This window comes from Anastrepha ludens, chromosome 5, assembly GCF_028408465.1.
Source record: "Anastrepha ludens isolate Willacy chromosome 5, idAnaLude1.1, whole genome shotgun sequence".
Classification (NCBI taxonomy): Eukaryota; Metazoa; Arthropoda; class Insecta; order Diptera; family Tephritidae; genus Anastrepha; species Anastrepha ludens.
In genome coordinates, this window is record NC_071501.1 from 121,904,827 (window position 1) to 121,921,766 (window position 16,940).

The window sequence follows — 16,940 nt, forward strand, 5'->3', positions numbered from 1 at the left end:
AGCGAACAAAACTGGTATGACACAGACATACATACTTAAGTATGTATGTATTATTAGTTTGTAGTCGTATAAAAATTTTTGCGTGGGCGGCAATATTTTTCGCGTATTTTTTATTACTTTTGCTGCCAAAAATCTTGTTTACTCAGCTTTTCTTATGCCCGTTTTGGTGACGTGCCTCCTTTTAAGGCACGCAGCAAACGCTGCGGGAAGGTACTCACTTGAAAGTGGAGAAAAGCAAAAATAACTATGCTGGCAGAGAGTAAAAAAGGAATATTCATTTTTTTGTTTTCTTGTTTTGTTTTTGGTTTCGGCAAGACACAGCAGAGTGGCTTATTTGTTTTGGCGACTTCAAGCGAATGTGGGCGAATTGAATAAAGAACAAAATAAAAGAAAAAATCAGCTGGAAAAAGAAACGTGAAAGAGGTTGGGTTGAAGTAGTGCCGCTGCTTATTTGTAATGGAATTGCAGCCGTTTGGTGAGGTTAAACTGAAAGTTCGAAGAAATTCTAAACGCGGAATTTGGGAAAATGAGGTATCTAGAATGTTTATGGAATATATTCAAGCAAAATTTTTATAATCCAATATTTTTTTAATAGATCGATAAATTTTAATCCAATCCAATCCTAGCCAATTATTATTTTTGAGTGTTCATGTCGGTAAAAGGCTGCGACTACGGATTAGATTAGATTAAAATATATTTTTAAGTGTCGCCGCTTCGACATTTAAATTCATACCTCATCTGAGTTCAGACCGGTTTATTTTATTTCTTCAACAACTCATGTGAAAGAAATACTCAGTTAGTTTGACTTATCATCCCATGGTGAAGCGATTTAAGAGAGTTGACCAAAATTAGACCGTTAACCGGCTCTCAACGAATTCAAAGGAATCGCTGATTGGCTGATGCAGGGGGTCATTACTTCTGCTTGTTTATGAAAAAACTGAGACTGTGTTGATGATACACGAAAAAAATCAAAGCAGCCTTCGCTCATCTTACTTTGTTGCTGGCTGTATTATGAATGCTTAAACGAGTGTGTGAATTCGTGTGAAATGAGCAAGTAGAATTCTCCTGGCGAGTCTCCGATGGCGTAGCAGCCGACGTTACACTTAAGCTAGAACTCCATATCCGGCGTTTCAGACGCTGTGGCTTTCAGCGCTTCATTCTGCTATATTATTTGTCGGCTTTGAACGCTTGGTATGGAGTTCTAGCTTTACAACTTTGTTTCCAACGGCCAAACCTTGTAATCTATCATCCTTGATTTTTGATATTTGCGAGCGTGAGCCATTCTCCTTCGAATGCAGTATTCCTCGCTTGTATAAACAGATCAAACTAAGTCATAGCCTGCGTTCGCATCAGAATTGCTTTTTCTTCACTTTTCAATGGCAAAATGTTAAGTGCAAAAAATGAACAAGAAAAAGCGGGGCTCAATCCCCATTTTAAGAGGTTCATTACCAAATAAAGGGTAGAACAAGGTGGCGCAAAATTAAACATCCCATCTTATTTTTCAATCACTTTTTTATTACATGCAAAAAATAATTTCATGTGATGGAAATTTTTATTTCGATCTTCACGCACTCCATTACTTGTCCGTATATATACTGCAGTTATCCAGTTCACAAGTATAAAATATGATTAACGTTGGACGCCATTTGCAAAAGTTATAAATTTTCCGATGGGTTATTCATTTTGTTGTTTAATGGCGGTTACAGTAGAGAACCCGCTCAATTTATTTTAGTATAAGAAGTGTATAGCTCTCTGGTTGATTAAAGTAATCTCAGATAACGGCGTTCGAACTCTTCCCGTCGCTCACAAACGGAGAGTATGCGACTTTCTCAAACATTCCCTTCCTTCTTATATACACACCCATTTTCACCACATGGCTAAAATGGAAGTGGTGCATTGTGCTTACCACCTCCAGGCACAACCGCCATAACGGATGCTCGTGTTGCCCGCAATTAAGGGCTACGCCAGTGACACAGCCCGGCACAATATTTACTTAAATGTCCATTTAAATAATTGTCAGCGCTTATATGTGGAGTTATGCGGGAATATCGTTTTAATAAGCCCTTTTATTGCGATTATCGCCGAGGCATTGACAGCCTAAATGTAGAGTGGCGTAAAAATTTCGCTGCTAACCCAGAAAAGGTTCAACGCATTTTTGCAGTGCTGCACCACACAACGCTTCTTGCGGCAGATTAGCAATACGGTTAATTATTTCTGCGCCACAGTGGCTACTGTTTGCGCCGGACGATGGTGGTGCTGGCGATGGCGATGGTGATGATGATGTCGATTGAGATGGCGATATCCAGTTTTAGAACCGACACGCAGCAGCAGCCACAACACCAAATGACTGAAAAATTACAAATGTGTGCATTTAAAAACTCATTAAGCACGACACATACGGCAAACGCGGCATCTCAGATAGTCCAGTCAGTCAGCAAGGGGCCGCAGGGATTTGGATGCGAAGTTTTGAAGTCGGGACTGTGACTATCAGAGTGTAGCTGTGCGAGTGCTGCCGCATGCTGGGTGTACGCATGCGCACAGGTGCAACAAATGTGTTACATGGCTGACAGACAGGCCGATGGTCGCACGGACGGACCGTTGAACCGATGGATGGATGAGCAATTGGCTGCTTGGTCAAAAGGACAGCAAGAACGAATGGATTGCTGGATGGACACATACGTGAGCGGCACAAAACACAAATTAAATTTGAGTATATTGTATTGTGGTAGGGTTTGGCAAAACAACAACAACAACAGCAAAATCAAAAGAAAAGCAGAAACACCACAGCAACAAGAAATGAACGCACAAAGAGAATTGCAGCCGTAACGAAAATGATGATGACAGCAAATGAAAGGTTCAAGCGAACAAAATGGGCAATGCAAGTAAGCAACACACACACATACATGCACAATTGCGCAAGACACAACTGCAACGCTGTAAGTGGCTCCTGCCGCCGAACAGGCATTTTTGCGGCTTGGCATTTTGGCAACAGCGCAACAGATGTGTTGCAGCCTCGTTTCTTCACGCTGCGCCACCTTTACCTACATTTTTTATGCGCTTGCGGGAAACTGGTTTTCGGCAGTGTAGTGCCGAAGCATTGAAAAAGGAAGCACAAAAACTTGTGTTGCAAGATCGATTCTAGGAGATTTCACTTTTTACCCACACAGCGTTGACTTGCCACACACTCTTTTGTGTAGGTATTTATTTACTTATTTCTTGCCATCATTCGTCCCTGTAGCTGTCCGCCAACGTAGATATATGTGTGGCTGCGTGTTGCATGTGCTGGTGCCTGAACGCATCAAGCGCACAGCACAACATGCCCATCATCATCGCCGTCGTCGTCAGTGATCATCAGCGTTTGCTGTTGCAACTCCCCAGTCACAAACTGACAGTCGGTTAAAGGTGCAGTCACAGCCACAGCAGCTGCCACAACATATACACATTAACACACACACACACGTGCACACATAAACGCAATCTTAGCTAGTCGTCAGTAACCGTCGCCAATACATCAGCCACACGGTCGTGCAACATTTGCCACAGCAGTTGCAGTTGTCATCAGTTGTTGCTGTTGCTATTGCTGTTATTTTAACTGCTGCCGTACTTCTTTTGGATTTTGCATTTTTGTGTTTGTTGCAAATGCTGTTGACTTTATCGTGCGTTGTCAGTTGGGTCTGCGGAGGAAAAAACATAAATTTCGCGCAACTGCGGCAAACACCCTTTGCCGCTCTACAAGCACCAGCAGAATTCTCCACTGACTCTTTGCGCACTGCTGTGGCAAGTTGTGTATCCGTTTTTATTTTTTGTTTTTCTTGTCGGAGCTGCTGTTGTTGTTCCTGTTGCTATTGTTGCGTAGTTGCAATCAGCGCTAGCGATACGCGATTGGTATGTCATAAACATTGGCATTGATTTTTGATTTCCACAGAATGCGAATGTGACAGAATGTCTATGGGCGTATCGGTAACGCAAACGCAAGGAGAAGCCGAGTCCGAGTGCAAATGCAAGTAAGCCGGGCTGGGGCATAAATTTTAGTTCTAGAATTGTTCGTATGGTAAAAGTTTTGCAATCAATTAGTGGCTGTAATAAATGGATGTTTCAAAGTTGAAGCGATCTGAAAAACTTGAGGCAGAATTTGGGCCAGCACTAATAAGCAAAAGTTGCAGGGTGATTGCCTGAAGGTAAAACCAAATGTAACCTAAGCAAAAATATCGTAAATAGATTTAGTACGAGTATTTTACTACAACTCACCAAATATATTTTTTATTATATAAAAATAAATAAATATTCGCCCAAACGGTCAGATTGCCTTTGGTTGCGTATAGTAGAATTTTATGGGCTATATTTAGGAGATTTATTTGTGCTTTTTAAAAAACTTAAAACACGGAGAACTTCAGAGGGCCATCAAGGGGTTAAAATAATTATCAAAATTATACTTATCTCTAAATCTTACAAAATAAACTCCCGAAGTATGCATTTACTTAGACCTGCCAGAAATTCTGTTACAAGTTGAGACCGTTACAGGTATGAAATTATAATACTTTTTTCAATGAGATTAGTTTTATTAGTCATGTAAATATTAAGGCACCTTTCTGGTCTAGAGACGTGAAAATTGAAGGCGTTGAAAATTGAAGAAAAACAGTCAATTGAAAATTGTTCTTATTCAATAAATCAATTCTTTTTTTACAAAAACAAAAAAAAAACAAAAAAAATTTTTTTTCAATGACAATAATAAAAAAACTGTTTCCTTTGCACTGGCGTAACTGATAGGGCTGCTCAGGTACCTCTGGAAAAAAAATTCGGTCGGTTATTCATCAGGAGATATGTCGCTATGAGGGGTAGCAGATTAACAAAAAAAATTGTTTTCTAGAAATTTTATCTGGTTATTCGAAAAAACAAAAAAATGGATTTTTTTCACATTCTCGCTCTTAAAAAAAATAGAAAAATTGATTATAAAATAATAATTCTGCCACCCGCGAGGGCCACAAGTCTAATCAATAACATATTAAAAATTCAAAGCAATCGGTTGAGTACTTTTTGAGAAATTACCAACGCCAAATCGGAAAAAATAGTTTCGAGAAAAACACGGATGAGTTTTCAATTGCAAAATTATAGTAAATAATCACTACCCTGCCCTTTATACCTGGGCGTCGTACTCCAAACCAGTCTCGTTTTAAAGGACTGTAACGTCTAAATACAACGAAATTCAACATAAAAATTTTCAAGTAGATTTTTGAGAGTATTTCGAAATTCTAGACCAGAAAGGTGCCTTAAGCAAAAAGCTTTTAAATTTTCATTCAAAATGGTCAGCATTGCATATTTCAGTACACACGATTTCCATGGATATTGACGTCGCTGCTCGTATCAAAGATTGTTTGAGACTCTCCAAATTTCTGCGAGGTCTTCGACAGGCCATGATCTCCATTTATTACCACAAACTGTAGTCCAATGGATTCAGATCTGGACTCCCAGATAGCCCATCTTCTGCGGGTATGAACCCAGGAGTAATTTGTTGCCACTGCTGGGTGGTTTTTGCCTATGGGCTGGAGCGGAATCTTGCTGGAAGATGCAACGCTCTCCATTGAAGAGAGTACTGCTCAACTTGAGTACAATTTAGAGTATAATTTACGACTTCATAATACTCAACTAGAGTACATATAATTTATGATTAGACACTGCATACGAACAAAAGCAAAAATAACGGAATTTTCTTCTGTGAATTTGTTCTCGCCACATGCATTGTAAAATTTGTCACAGAATTTATGGGAAGACTAAGTACACAAACAACTACGCACATAATGCTCCAGTTGGCAAAGGGTTTCTTGTATTTTAAAGCTTATCTCTCCTGGAAGGTTTCAACATAAATCGCATAAACTTACAAAAGAGGTGTGTCAATAAGCCCAGATATGTTAAATAATCATAAAATACATTTTTAATATAATTTAAAATGTTTACATCTAAAAAAATTGTTTGCCACAGCATGGATAGAAGCTAATAACTTTGCACAGAGTACTCCGATTTACAGAGTTTTTTTTATTTTAAAGCTACTCTTTCCTGGAAGGTTTTCTTATACATAAATTGCATCAATTTAGAAAAGAGGCGTGTCTATAGGCCAAAATATGTTCAAAAATCACTAAATTAATTTTCAAACTGCAACAACTCAAAAATTATGCTGACAAGCTGTTTTTTGCTATAAAACTTTAAAAGGTTTACTAACAGTCTGTATTAATCAAATTAATCAATTATTTCAAATTTTTATTAAAAACTTTAAAACGAAAGGAATATTTAAAAAAAAAATGTTTGTTTGTGTGGATGTTCGCTGTGTGTCAAACTTCACTAAGCAGGTTGAACGGTAATAAACTGCGTGCTGATTGCTATATCCACTGATTTGTTTATGTGCTGCCCACTAATCTTTCTTATATCCGAGTGTCGTTTAAAAAGTTCATGCAAAGTCAGAGAGATGGTATTACTGGCGCGTTTCGAGGTTATATTTAGTTAGTAGCATCTCCTACAAGAAGAAGAACAAAAAAAGTTTCGGCCAGATCGGTATATTTCTTTATGTTTGGCATTCGTTTGATACCAGGAAGTCGAGTGATTTTCAAAAGGCTTTTTCCAGCACGGCAACGCACCAGCTTACGCCTCATCAGTTATGATGGCAAAATTAAAGGTAATAGGGCTCCCTCCGATGCATCAGACTACTATTTCAAACAAACTTAATTCAAAAGGGGAGGTGCTTCCAGGAACAAATGGCTATTTTTCAGACTTGGATTCAGACTCAACAAACTAGAAGAGCGTAGTGTTTAAGACTGAAAGCAGACTATGTCGAATAATGAAAAGGGTTTACCCCAAGTAAATTTTATTGTCGCGCGTACTTTTCAAATGGCAGTATTTATATGAATATCCCGAAAACATGCCAATGCAGCCTAACAAAGTAGCCCGATTCGAAAAGGAAGAGGACGACAAGTAGTTTACAAATAAAGGAAATTTTATCATACAGCATAAAATGAAACTTACTCACTTCTTTTTGCAACGAGTAGTATCCTTTTGTGATATCAAATGCCTGAATACCTGAAAAAAAACAAAACAAATGAAGAAAAAATATTGGTTAAAACTTCTGACTAATATGAGGAAAATAGTAAACAGAAATAATTTATTCTAACAAATGCCATAATATATTTTAAAAGTTAAAAAGTTTATCCCACGATAACATAATCCATTACTTAATGGACTAAATATCACGCGCTTGCTGGAATATGTCAAATTTCAGATCAACGAAAATATCGAGAAATCCCAATTTTTTTCAACCTTCCTAAGTAAAGTAAATGAAATTCAAAATATCGGGTTGAGGAATAAGTTCATAAGGAATAAGTTTTATTTTACAATGAATTTTTTGCTGTTTGGCAAAGAGTAAGCATTCATTCGATAGAACTCTTTCTGTTCTATAAAACTATTATATGTTAATTGTATATTTGAGTTATTTAATTTTTTATTATCAAAGTTTTGGGGGTTAGAAATAGAATACCCAGGAGGAAAAAATCTACATTTTCGACATCTCTCTTCTTTGTTTTTCATCGAGGTCAAAAAGCTGCCGGCACATTTGCAATGTGTATGGCGAAGGTGTCATAGGCGAGTCTGCAGCACGGAAATGGTTTGCAAAGTTAAAAAATGGTGACTTTGACGTCGAAGACAAGATGTCTTGATATCAATATGAAGCAAAAGAAGAAGTGGGAGGATCCAGGTGATACGCCAGAGCCGAGAGTCAAGCCGGATCTCCATCCAAAGGAGATCATTATATGTGCTTGGTGAGACTAGGAGGACATGGTGTATTGAGAATTGCTCGAAAAGAATGACACGATCAACGAGGAGCTCTACATTGCCCAGCTACACAGCGTGAATGAGGATATTCGTCTGAAAGGGCCTCATCGACATGGTCAAACCATACCCCTTCTCGACAACGCCAGGTCTCATGTTGCACAAGTCGTCAAAACCGTACTCCAAGAGCTCGAATGGGAGACGAATTCTCCGGACCTTGCACCGAGCGATTACCCTTTTTTCCGCTCCCTGTGATACCGTATGAAGGGCATTACCTTCGACAACAAAGAGATCCCTGAAAACTGACTCAACAACTTCCTTGACACCAGACCAGGCGATTTTAGGCGGAACGGCAGCAACAAATTGGTCGAGAGGTGGGAAGAGGTTGTAAACAGCAACGGTGCATATACAATTGATTAACTTATTGATATAGTTACTTTTTTTTGTTTAAATAAAAGTTTTCGGTAAAAACGCTACGAACTTGTTCCCCAACTTAATATTTTCAGTGAAGCGCACCAGCTTAAAGGGAACTTTGCTCAAGAAAACTTGACACATAAAAATCGCTTTAAGAAATAGTTTCTTCCTCCGTCCCAGTGATTTGTTATCTATAATGAAACCAAGTCAAGATTAGAACGAATCTCAAAAACAACATTTCTTGTCTTTTTATTGTTGCAACATTCAATACAAGTAAATAAATATGTAAATAGCTGCCAAATAACAATAACTCTCGAGTCATTAATTCCGACAGCTGACACACGTTAATGCCCGCAAAAGTTGTAGCTGAGACGCATTGCTATGTAGGCAGCCAAGCGAACAAAACTCACAAAATGTGTGGCTGCGTGCAACACAACTTACAACAAGCTAACAAACAAATTAAGAAAGAGTGAAAACAAATTAACTAAACACGCATCGTACAACTTGCCACACACACGCACACACATACACGCAAACAGCTAACAACAGTCATAGAACGTGCAGCGCAGACGTATTACAGCGCTCAGTCTACTCACTAAGGCAATGCCACATCCAACGGGCCAACAACAAAATACGTGTCTATATATAGTGTGCAACGCGACACCATCAACTGATTTGCATTTGCCAGCCATTTAACTCAAATAGTTTTCCACTTGCTTTTATTGAAAATTTCTTGTTCGAATGTCAGCTTTAATTTGCCACAAAATATGGCAAGCTGTAATGCTTAGCTGCAAGGTGTTTACTCACAGCAATGCATATACATACATACATGCATGCGTGTTGTGTGAGTGCACGCGTGCGTACGCTGGTTCCTCGTCTCCTCGCCACTTACGAGTATTTTCATGTCGCACGACGATGCGTGAAATGTGGGCGCACCTGTTGCACGCATCACAAACGCTCCGCACTCGGATTTGCAGTTCAGTTTTGTTGCTTTTTGACAACCATTTAATTACTTGCATACGAATATAGATAAGCGCGCGATAAGCAATTAAGTGCTGCGACAAGTGACAATGGATTGGCTACTAAGCAGATAGTGACGGCATTTGCAACACTTGCAACTTTTAATTAGACTGTGCATTAAATAACTGTAGCACAGTGATTCATTAACAAGTTAAACTTGTTTTAACTTATTTTTTTCTCATATAATTGAATTTTTTTTTTGTTTGTAAAAATGTGGTTCTTCTTCCTATAAAAAGCATAGATCCCGCTTCAGAATTTAAGCGAATTATAAAAAAAAAACACAAAAAAAATTTAATAAATATTCATCAAATTTCAAACTTTTAAGAATTTTTTGGAAATTTTTTAATATGCAGTTGTATAGCCCATGAAATTTAGGTGAGTTTTAAGTAGCTCAAAAATCGCGTTGATTTTTGACAATTTATATAAATTTTTTTTTTCTTTTTTTTCTGAAGGTTTTGATTATTTTTTTCTGTAAAAAATTTTTTGAGCATTCGTTTTTAATGGAATGAAGTTGCCGATGAATTGGCCAACTGGAATCAGTTCTGCAGGAATCATAAAGCAGCGATTATGTTTGCAATCTACATAAAAAGCAATGGACCAGTATAGAACGCTGCAGAAGTGAGAAGCCCGAACAGAAAACTTTCTTCTACAACTTGGATGAAAAGGCGTTCAGTTGATGGTCGGTATTATTATACGACACTTTCCATGGGGTCAGCATACGACCACCGTTGGAATCATAAGGACCCGATTTATACATTTCTACTCGGATAGTCATATAAGCAGCTCTGAAATTGTTCGAGTCAGTAAAGCACTCGTCAACAATGGCAATTAAATATCACAAAATGGAATCGCCTTCCATGCTCCGACTTGGCTTTCTTGACAGCTTTGAAGAGGTCTCACAAATAGATTTGCCGAAATGAATAAGATTCATTAAATCCACAAGCTGGCTTAGAGAAGATAAAGGAGTGTAAAGGATGAGCTTATGAGCGTCAGTGATATCACAATGGGACTATTTAAACCTAAGTGTGTCTGAGGACTGTCAGTTACCCAAATCTAACCTAACCTGAACTCAGCGGTCTACTCTGAGTTCATGAAAGCAGCCCAAGAGATCTTGCGGGTTGCAGTGCTAAGCCACTCATAATAATAATAATAAGAATTTTTAGGAAACTTTCGAGTACGCGATTTTATAGTTCATGAAATTTCGATATAATAAAGTGTAATTTTAAAGCTGCTCAAAAATCGTGTTGATTTTTGAGAACTTATTTTGCTTACGGTGTTGAGCATTTTTTTCCATGTAACATAATACCAAGCAGATGCTTGAAATTTTTAAACATTTCGTAAATTTCTACCAAGTTTGGACTTTCGAATTATAGTCGAACTTCGATAACTCGAACTATGACATGCCACAAAAAAAAATCGAGCTATCAAGATTTCGAGTTATCAAATATAATATATATATGTACATAATATACATACATAAAAATCCATAAACAAAATAAAACCTGATGGAAAAATAAAACAATCCATAAAACTCAAGGGTTAGGAAACAATTTTATTGATAAAACAGTACATGCTTCAAATTATGTATAGTTGCTATATAATATTGTATGTGTATATTTTAAAATTATATATACATAATTAAGAACATTGTATGAATAGATTTATAGCTTTCATTCGTTTAAAGTAAAAAAGTCAGTTATTTGGGATTGACGAGAGGATTTTTTATTATGATCTTCAAAAAACGCTTCAATATTATTTAAACCATTGTACAGAGAATCGGTTGTATGTTCATTGGTTTTTAAATGCGACCGCAAAGTCTTGAACGAATTTGCAACTAGCTCGTTTGAAACTGGTTGCAGCATATCATCTTGCAAATCATCTTCTATATCACTTTCGCTATCATGCTCAAATTCGGATTTAGATCCCAATAGCTCCACAATATCTTCATCTGTGGGAAACTTTGAAGTAACAATATCGTCATCCACATGCATAAAAACATTAAAGGTGACACCTTCTGTACCTTTTCTGCAGTTGAATATCTTCCTTACTCCTTTCTTTTATGCGTTCGCTTATAAAACCCAAAGGAATGTCATCTTCTTCCTCCCACTCAGAATATTGACCGAAGCCGGCTTTTCTAAAACAATTAGAGATGGTTTCAGGCTTAACATCGATATTGCATGCATTAGTTATTTCATCAACACAGTCCATTAATGTAATGTTAAGATTTTTGTTTACTTCAAAGCATTTTATAGTATTTTTTTAAATTCTGCGACGATAATGACATTTTAAATTTTGTATGACACCTTGATCGAGTGGTTGTAATTTTGATGTCATATTCGGGGGAAAAATGCAAGTTTGATAAACTTTAATCTCTGTTGGATGTCTTTAGGATGGGCTGGGCAGTTGTGAATAAAAAGTAGAATATTTCTTCCGGCTTTTCCAAATTGTTTGTCTAAGTTAAGAAGCCATTCTTCAAAAAAGGCTACCGTCATCCACGCCTTTGAATTTGCTTTACAGTCAAGAGGTAACCATTTAACACCTCTAAAACAGCGGGGTTAATTACTTTTACCTATCAAGAGTAATTTCAATTTTTCTGATCCATCCATGTTTGCGGCAATCATCAACGTAACTCTCTGTTTACTGTGCTTTCCTCCATGAGATTTCTGGTTTTTAAAAGTTAAGGTGTTATCTGGAAGACATTTAAAGAATAAGCCCGTCTCGTCTGCATTGAATACGTCCCGTGCTTGATAACCTTCTAATAAATGAGGTAAAACATCACGTTGCCATTTCATACAGTCTTCTTCGCTTACATCATTACTCTCACCACACGCCTTTTTATGACATATACCAGATCTTAGAAAAAAAAATAACTTTAGGTGCCAGCTTGCACATTTATTTTATGAATGTCATACCTTCGTTTCCAGTTATCGAGCCAACCATTTTTGACTAAACTCCAATGCTTTTTCTTTAAGTAATCCTCCGGATATAGGCAAATTCCGTGTTCTTGCCGATTTAAACCATTCTAAAACTGCTTTGTCCACATTTACGTATGTTGGCCTTTTTAGTCTCTTTGAACTCCCACTTGCACTACCACTTTCGATTGCAGTAATAACCGTTTGTTTATTTTTTAAAATAGTTGACACTGTATTTGCTGGAATAGCATACTTTACAGCTACATCTTTTTTTCGCCCACCCATTTCTACTTCCTTTATTAGTTTAAATTGTTCATCAATAAATAAAGTTTTTAAACAACGTTTAACAGAGTTTATTTTCGCGTAAGAACTACTAATAAAATACCTGTGGACTTAAACAGTGCAGCGACCCAACTGCTGACATCTGTTTGCTATAAAATAACCAACACGTAATAAGGGGATTCCCCCGGAAATTCGACTTATCAAAGCTGGCGCCAAATATTTTGTTCGAGTTATCAAGATATTCGAGTAATAGAAGTTCGAGTTATCAAGTAAAAATTACACACGATTCTCACTCTAAACGCCATTGCCAAGCAATTTGATTCGAGATATCAAATATTCGAGATATCGAAGTTCGACTTATTGAGGTTCGACTGTATAATGTTTTTCTTAAATAAGAATTATAATTTTTTAAAAAATTTACCAAAAAAAAAATATGTTGCCTGAGAATATTGCGAATACTGAACAATGACAAGGCGACTTAATTATGTGAGCTCAAATGCCTGATTTGTGTGTTTGCTGGAAGAATATCTTAGATCAAACAAAAGAAGTTCGAAAAAGTCGGTTTTAAGATTTTATGTATTCATTCATTAGTATCTAATAACATTCAGAACAGAAAAAACGAAGTAATTCGAAGTATTCTTTTGATTTGTTACATAGAAAGCAATTTTTTACTTGCATGTGAAATACCTTTTTGGCCTCAGAAAGGTCCAAATAAAAACAGTTGAGCGATAGTTAAAGTCAGACAAGGTTCTAACGCGTGGCGCGTTAGCCCTCTGGTCTTACTAAAGCCAACGCGAAAAATCTTAAAACTACAAAACTTTTCTGAAAGGAAGATTCAACTGTATTCTTTCTAGAAGAGCCGGGCAGTCAATTGCGCCATTAACGAGATCAAAAATAAATGCTACTGCGTGAATGGTACCGCTGTCACTTAATGGGAAAAGACTAATCAATCGACAGCGGGAGCGTATGACGGTTTCAGATATGAGAAATTGAATGGATGTAGTGCGAAAGGCACAAACATTTTTTGAATCCTCTCCACTCGATTTATAAGGCCTGCATGATAAGGTCGCCAAATAAAAGCAGCGTAATCCAATTTGGGCCGAAAAAACGCAGAGCATATAAATAATATCTTGAGGGTACATGGGTCAGTGAAGTGCGATGAGTGACGTCTTACAAAAGCGAGCTTGGCAAGTGAATTGGAACCGGCATAATTTAAGTGTGTGATAAAATTGAGCCTTGAATCAAAGAATCCCTCTAAATATTTAATCACTCAAACGAAGCAAGATATGTATAGTTAATATGATAAGAGATAATAAGGGGCTTTTGAAGCTTAGAAAATGGGATTTTTCAATATTAAGAAATGTACGATTCATGAAGTACCAGGAAAAAAAATTATTCAGCTTAAGGATGGTTGATTTACTAGAATTTCTTATTTCAGCATAAACTTTTCGATCATCAGCATAGAGCAAAAATTTAGAAAAGGCAAAACACGAACGATTATCATTAATAAGCAAAACAAATAACAAAGGTACTAAAATACTACGCTGAAGTACACCAGATGAACCGGCAAGAAGGGGATCTGCCATGAATAACACTCCTGCGGAATCGGTATTCGCACCATTAGGTGCGGCTTGCACTCTTGACCTAAATTACCTACGAATCACGGATTGTAGATGGAGAGACCAGACGAAATGCAAAATTAGCAGAACGTAATGGCCCACCTACAACCTCAAGCAATCGTCGGCATTGATAAACATGAAACGACGGGACGCCTGGGGACTAACGGCAGTCATAACGGGTCTTTGGTATGTGGGAGAACAAGCAGCCAAAATGGGCATCCCGCACAACACACACTGCGACAGTGGTAAACGAGCGGAGAAAAATAAAACAATCTTCCATTTTTTCTACGTTATGGGAATAGAGAATGTCAACCCGGGGCAAACCATTGTTCGCGTGTCTCGAGCAACTGTCTGGCTTAGCCGGCAACCGCCTTATAAGGTTCCTGAATCACACAGACTGGATATAGTCATGCTGTAAATAACCGTTAAGCAAGTTGGTAACGAGGATGTGGCAACAAAATGGGGCGCACGCACTAGCTGGATTCTGGAAGACCAACCAACACCAGAGTTGGCAATAAACTGTATCGATGACTTATGTGCAGCACCTCTTTATTAAACAGCAACGAATCCAAGCGAGGAAAGTCCAATGAAAACCGAGAAATACGAATTTAGTAACTAAAATCGTATGGGAGATTTTATCGAAGGCTTTCGAGAAGTCGATGTGTATTGCGTTAATTTGATATCCACTGTGGAAGCCTGCGTGACAATCTTCAGGAAAAACTGACAAGTTAGATAACTACAAAATCAAATCAGGCAGAAAGGACTAATCAGAAATTTTACACTTAACTATAACTTGTTAATAAAAAAATACAAACAAGTTATAAAATGCACTCACTCCTCCCTTGCCTAAAATGCGAACTAGTATACTTTCGCTATTTTGATACTCTTTAAATTTTTTAACTGCACCAAAAACGAGCTGGCGGTGATTTCTGCAAATTTAAGTAAAAAAAAATTATAAAACTTTCCTGACTGTAACACTCAACCAGCAGAAAAGTGTAGTCAACCATTAATGTTGCATGCCATTCCAAGAAATGCTGTTCTTAATTTTAGGTTCATCCGACTGTTTGTTTGAAATTAACCCTTGAAATTTTTATTTGCCCCTCTCATTATTACACGCATGGAAAGTAGAAGAAAAAACGCGGTGAATAAAGAAGTAGAAGAATTACAACTTCAACCGAACTATTATTTAGTGTCTGAGTGATAAAGCACCAACAAAATGAAACACAGTTCCAAATAAAAAATAAGATAATAAGAGAGCTCAGCGTTGTAAACAGGAAGTAGCGGTTACTAATAAAAAAATATTCTCGGAAATTTCGCAAGTCAAATTAAATGCTACAGAAAAGCATAAAAACGGTAGAAAAATACTTTTTATGTATAAGTAAATAATAAGCAGTCACTACCACAAGCCGACCGCTTTCAACACAAATAAATTTTATTTAAATTAAGTTTTTAATTGATTTAAAATTGTGTTTGAAAATAAATAGCCACACTCGGCGCTACAAATCACATCAGCCGATCGACTTTCAAATACAGTAGAAGCCCGATAAGTGCAATACCGATAACTGCAATTTCGCGGAAAGTACAATTCGATTTTGAGTCCATAGAAAACTCGAAAAGAGCAATAATGTTCGAAGAAATTTTTTACTTAATACCGCAATGTATTTGCGTTCATCACGCGCGAAGACACAGCTTTATAGCTATGCACAGTTATGGTTCTCGGAATTATTGCGACCAAAAACACTGTTCTCACGCTTTGTAATTTTGGTATTTACAAATAACTGTAAAATTGTAGCGCTGATATCATAAAATATGGCATCGAATCGTTTGTGACATTCAACACGCGTTAGTTTCAAGCTGGTTCTTGAGAGTAAAACAATCGTTCGGAGTTTGAATCATTTTTTTTTGCTTTCATCAAATAAAATCACGGGAAAAGTGAAAAAGAATCTACATTTTCTTACATTGAAAGAAAGAGATGAGATTCTCCAAAAAATTGAAAAAGGCGTTAAACAACGAGATCTTGCATTCGAATACAAAGTTGATTGCGCAACGATTTGCCGAATAAAAAAACAATCCCGTACATTAAAAGAAAATGCATACAATCCATTTTCACTTGGAAATAAACGGAAAACTTTGCGGTTTGGCAATCATCCAGAGCTCGAGAAGCGTTTGTACCAGTTTTTCATGAATCAGCGGCGACGAAATGCTCCTGTTTCTAGATTGATATTGAAAAGCAAAGCATTAAAAATATTTGATGAAATAAAAAAGGATGGAGAACAATTCAATGCAAGTGATGGATGGTTTTCGCGATTCAAGAAACGCTTCGGACTTCGCTATTTGACTGTGACTGGTGAATCATTATCTTGTGATCCAGAAGCCATTGAGCCATTTAAGGAAAAATTGACGGCGAAAATCGCTAAAAAGGATATGTAACATCACAAATATATAATGCTGATGAAACGGGGCTCTTTTGGAAACTTTTGCCAAATAAAACCTATGTTTCGAAAGATGAAAAGAGTGCTCCAGGCAACAAAGTTTCAAAAGATCGAATCAGTGTTCTTTTGTGTGCAAATGGTGATGGCAGCCACAAAATAAAACCATTAACGATCGGCAAATCTATGAATCCGCCTTGTTTTAAAAATTTTCGTCTACCGGTGAATTATGCTAACAACAAGACTGCTTGGATGACGCGGGATATTTTCAAAAAGTGGTTCTTTGATAATTTTGTCGGAGAAGTGAAAAAATTCGCGAAAGAAAATGATGTTCCACCCAAAGCATTACTCTTGCTGGATCAAGCCCCATCTCATCCGCCCGAAGAAGAATTAGTTTGTGGTGAGATCGAAGTGATGTATTTTCCGGCCAATTCCACAGCGATTTTACAGCCAAT

The 16,940-nt window shown here is 37.2% G+C and overlaps 1 protein-coding gene across 3 annotated transcripts in view; it reads right to left on the reverse strand.

Moving 5' to 3' along the window:
- Positions 1–16,940, reverse strand: part of LOC128865323 (uncharacterized) — a 62,096-nt gene that overhangs the window by 32,364 nt on the left and 12,792 nt on the right. For 2 of the 3 annotated variants that reach the window (XR_008454786.1, XM_054105523.1), the window contains exon 2: positions 7,012–7,065. Coding sequence is in view for 1 of the 3 variants with exons in the window: in XM_054105523.1 (XP_053961498.1) it covers positions 7,012–7,065 (54 nt within the window). In the remaining 2 variants the exon portion in view is untranslated. The remainder of the gene's footprint in view (positions 1–7,011; positions 7,066–16,940) is intronic. The other variant, XR_008454785.1, reaches the window with a different exon arrangement.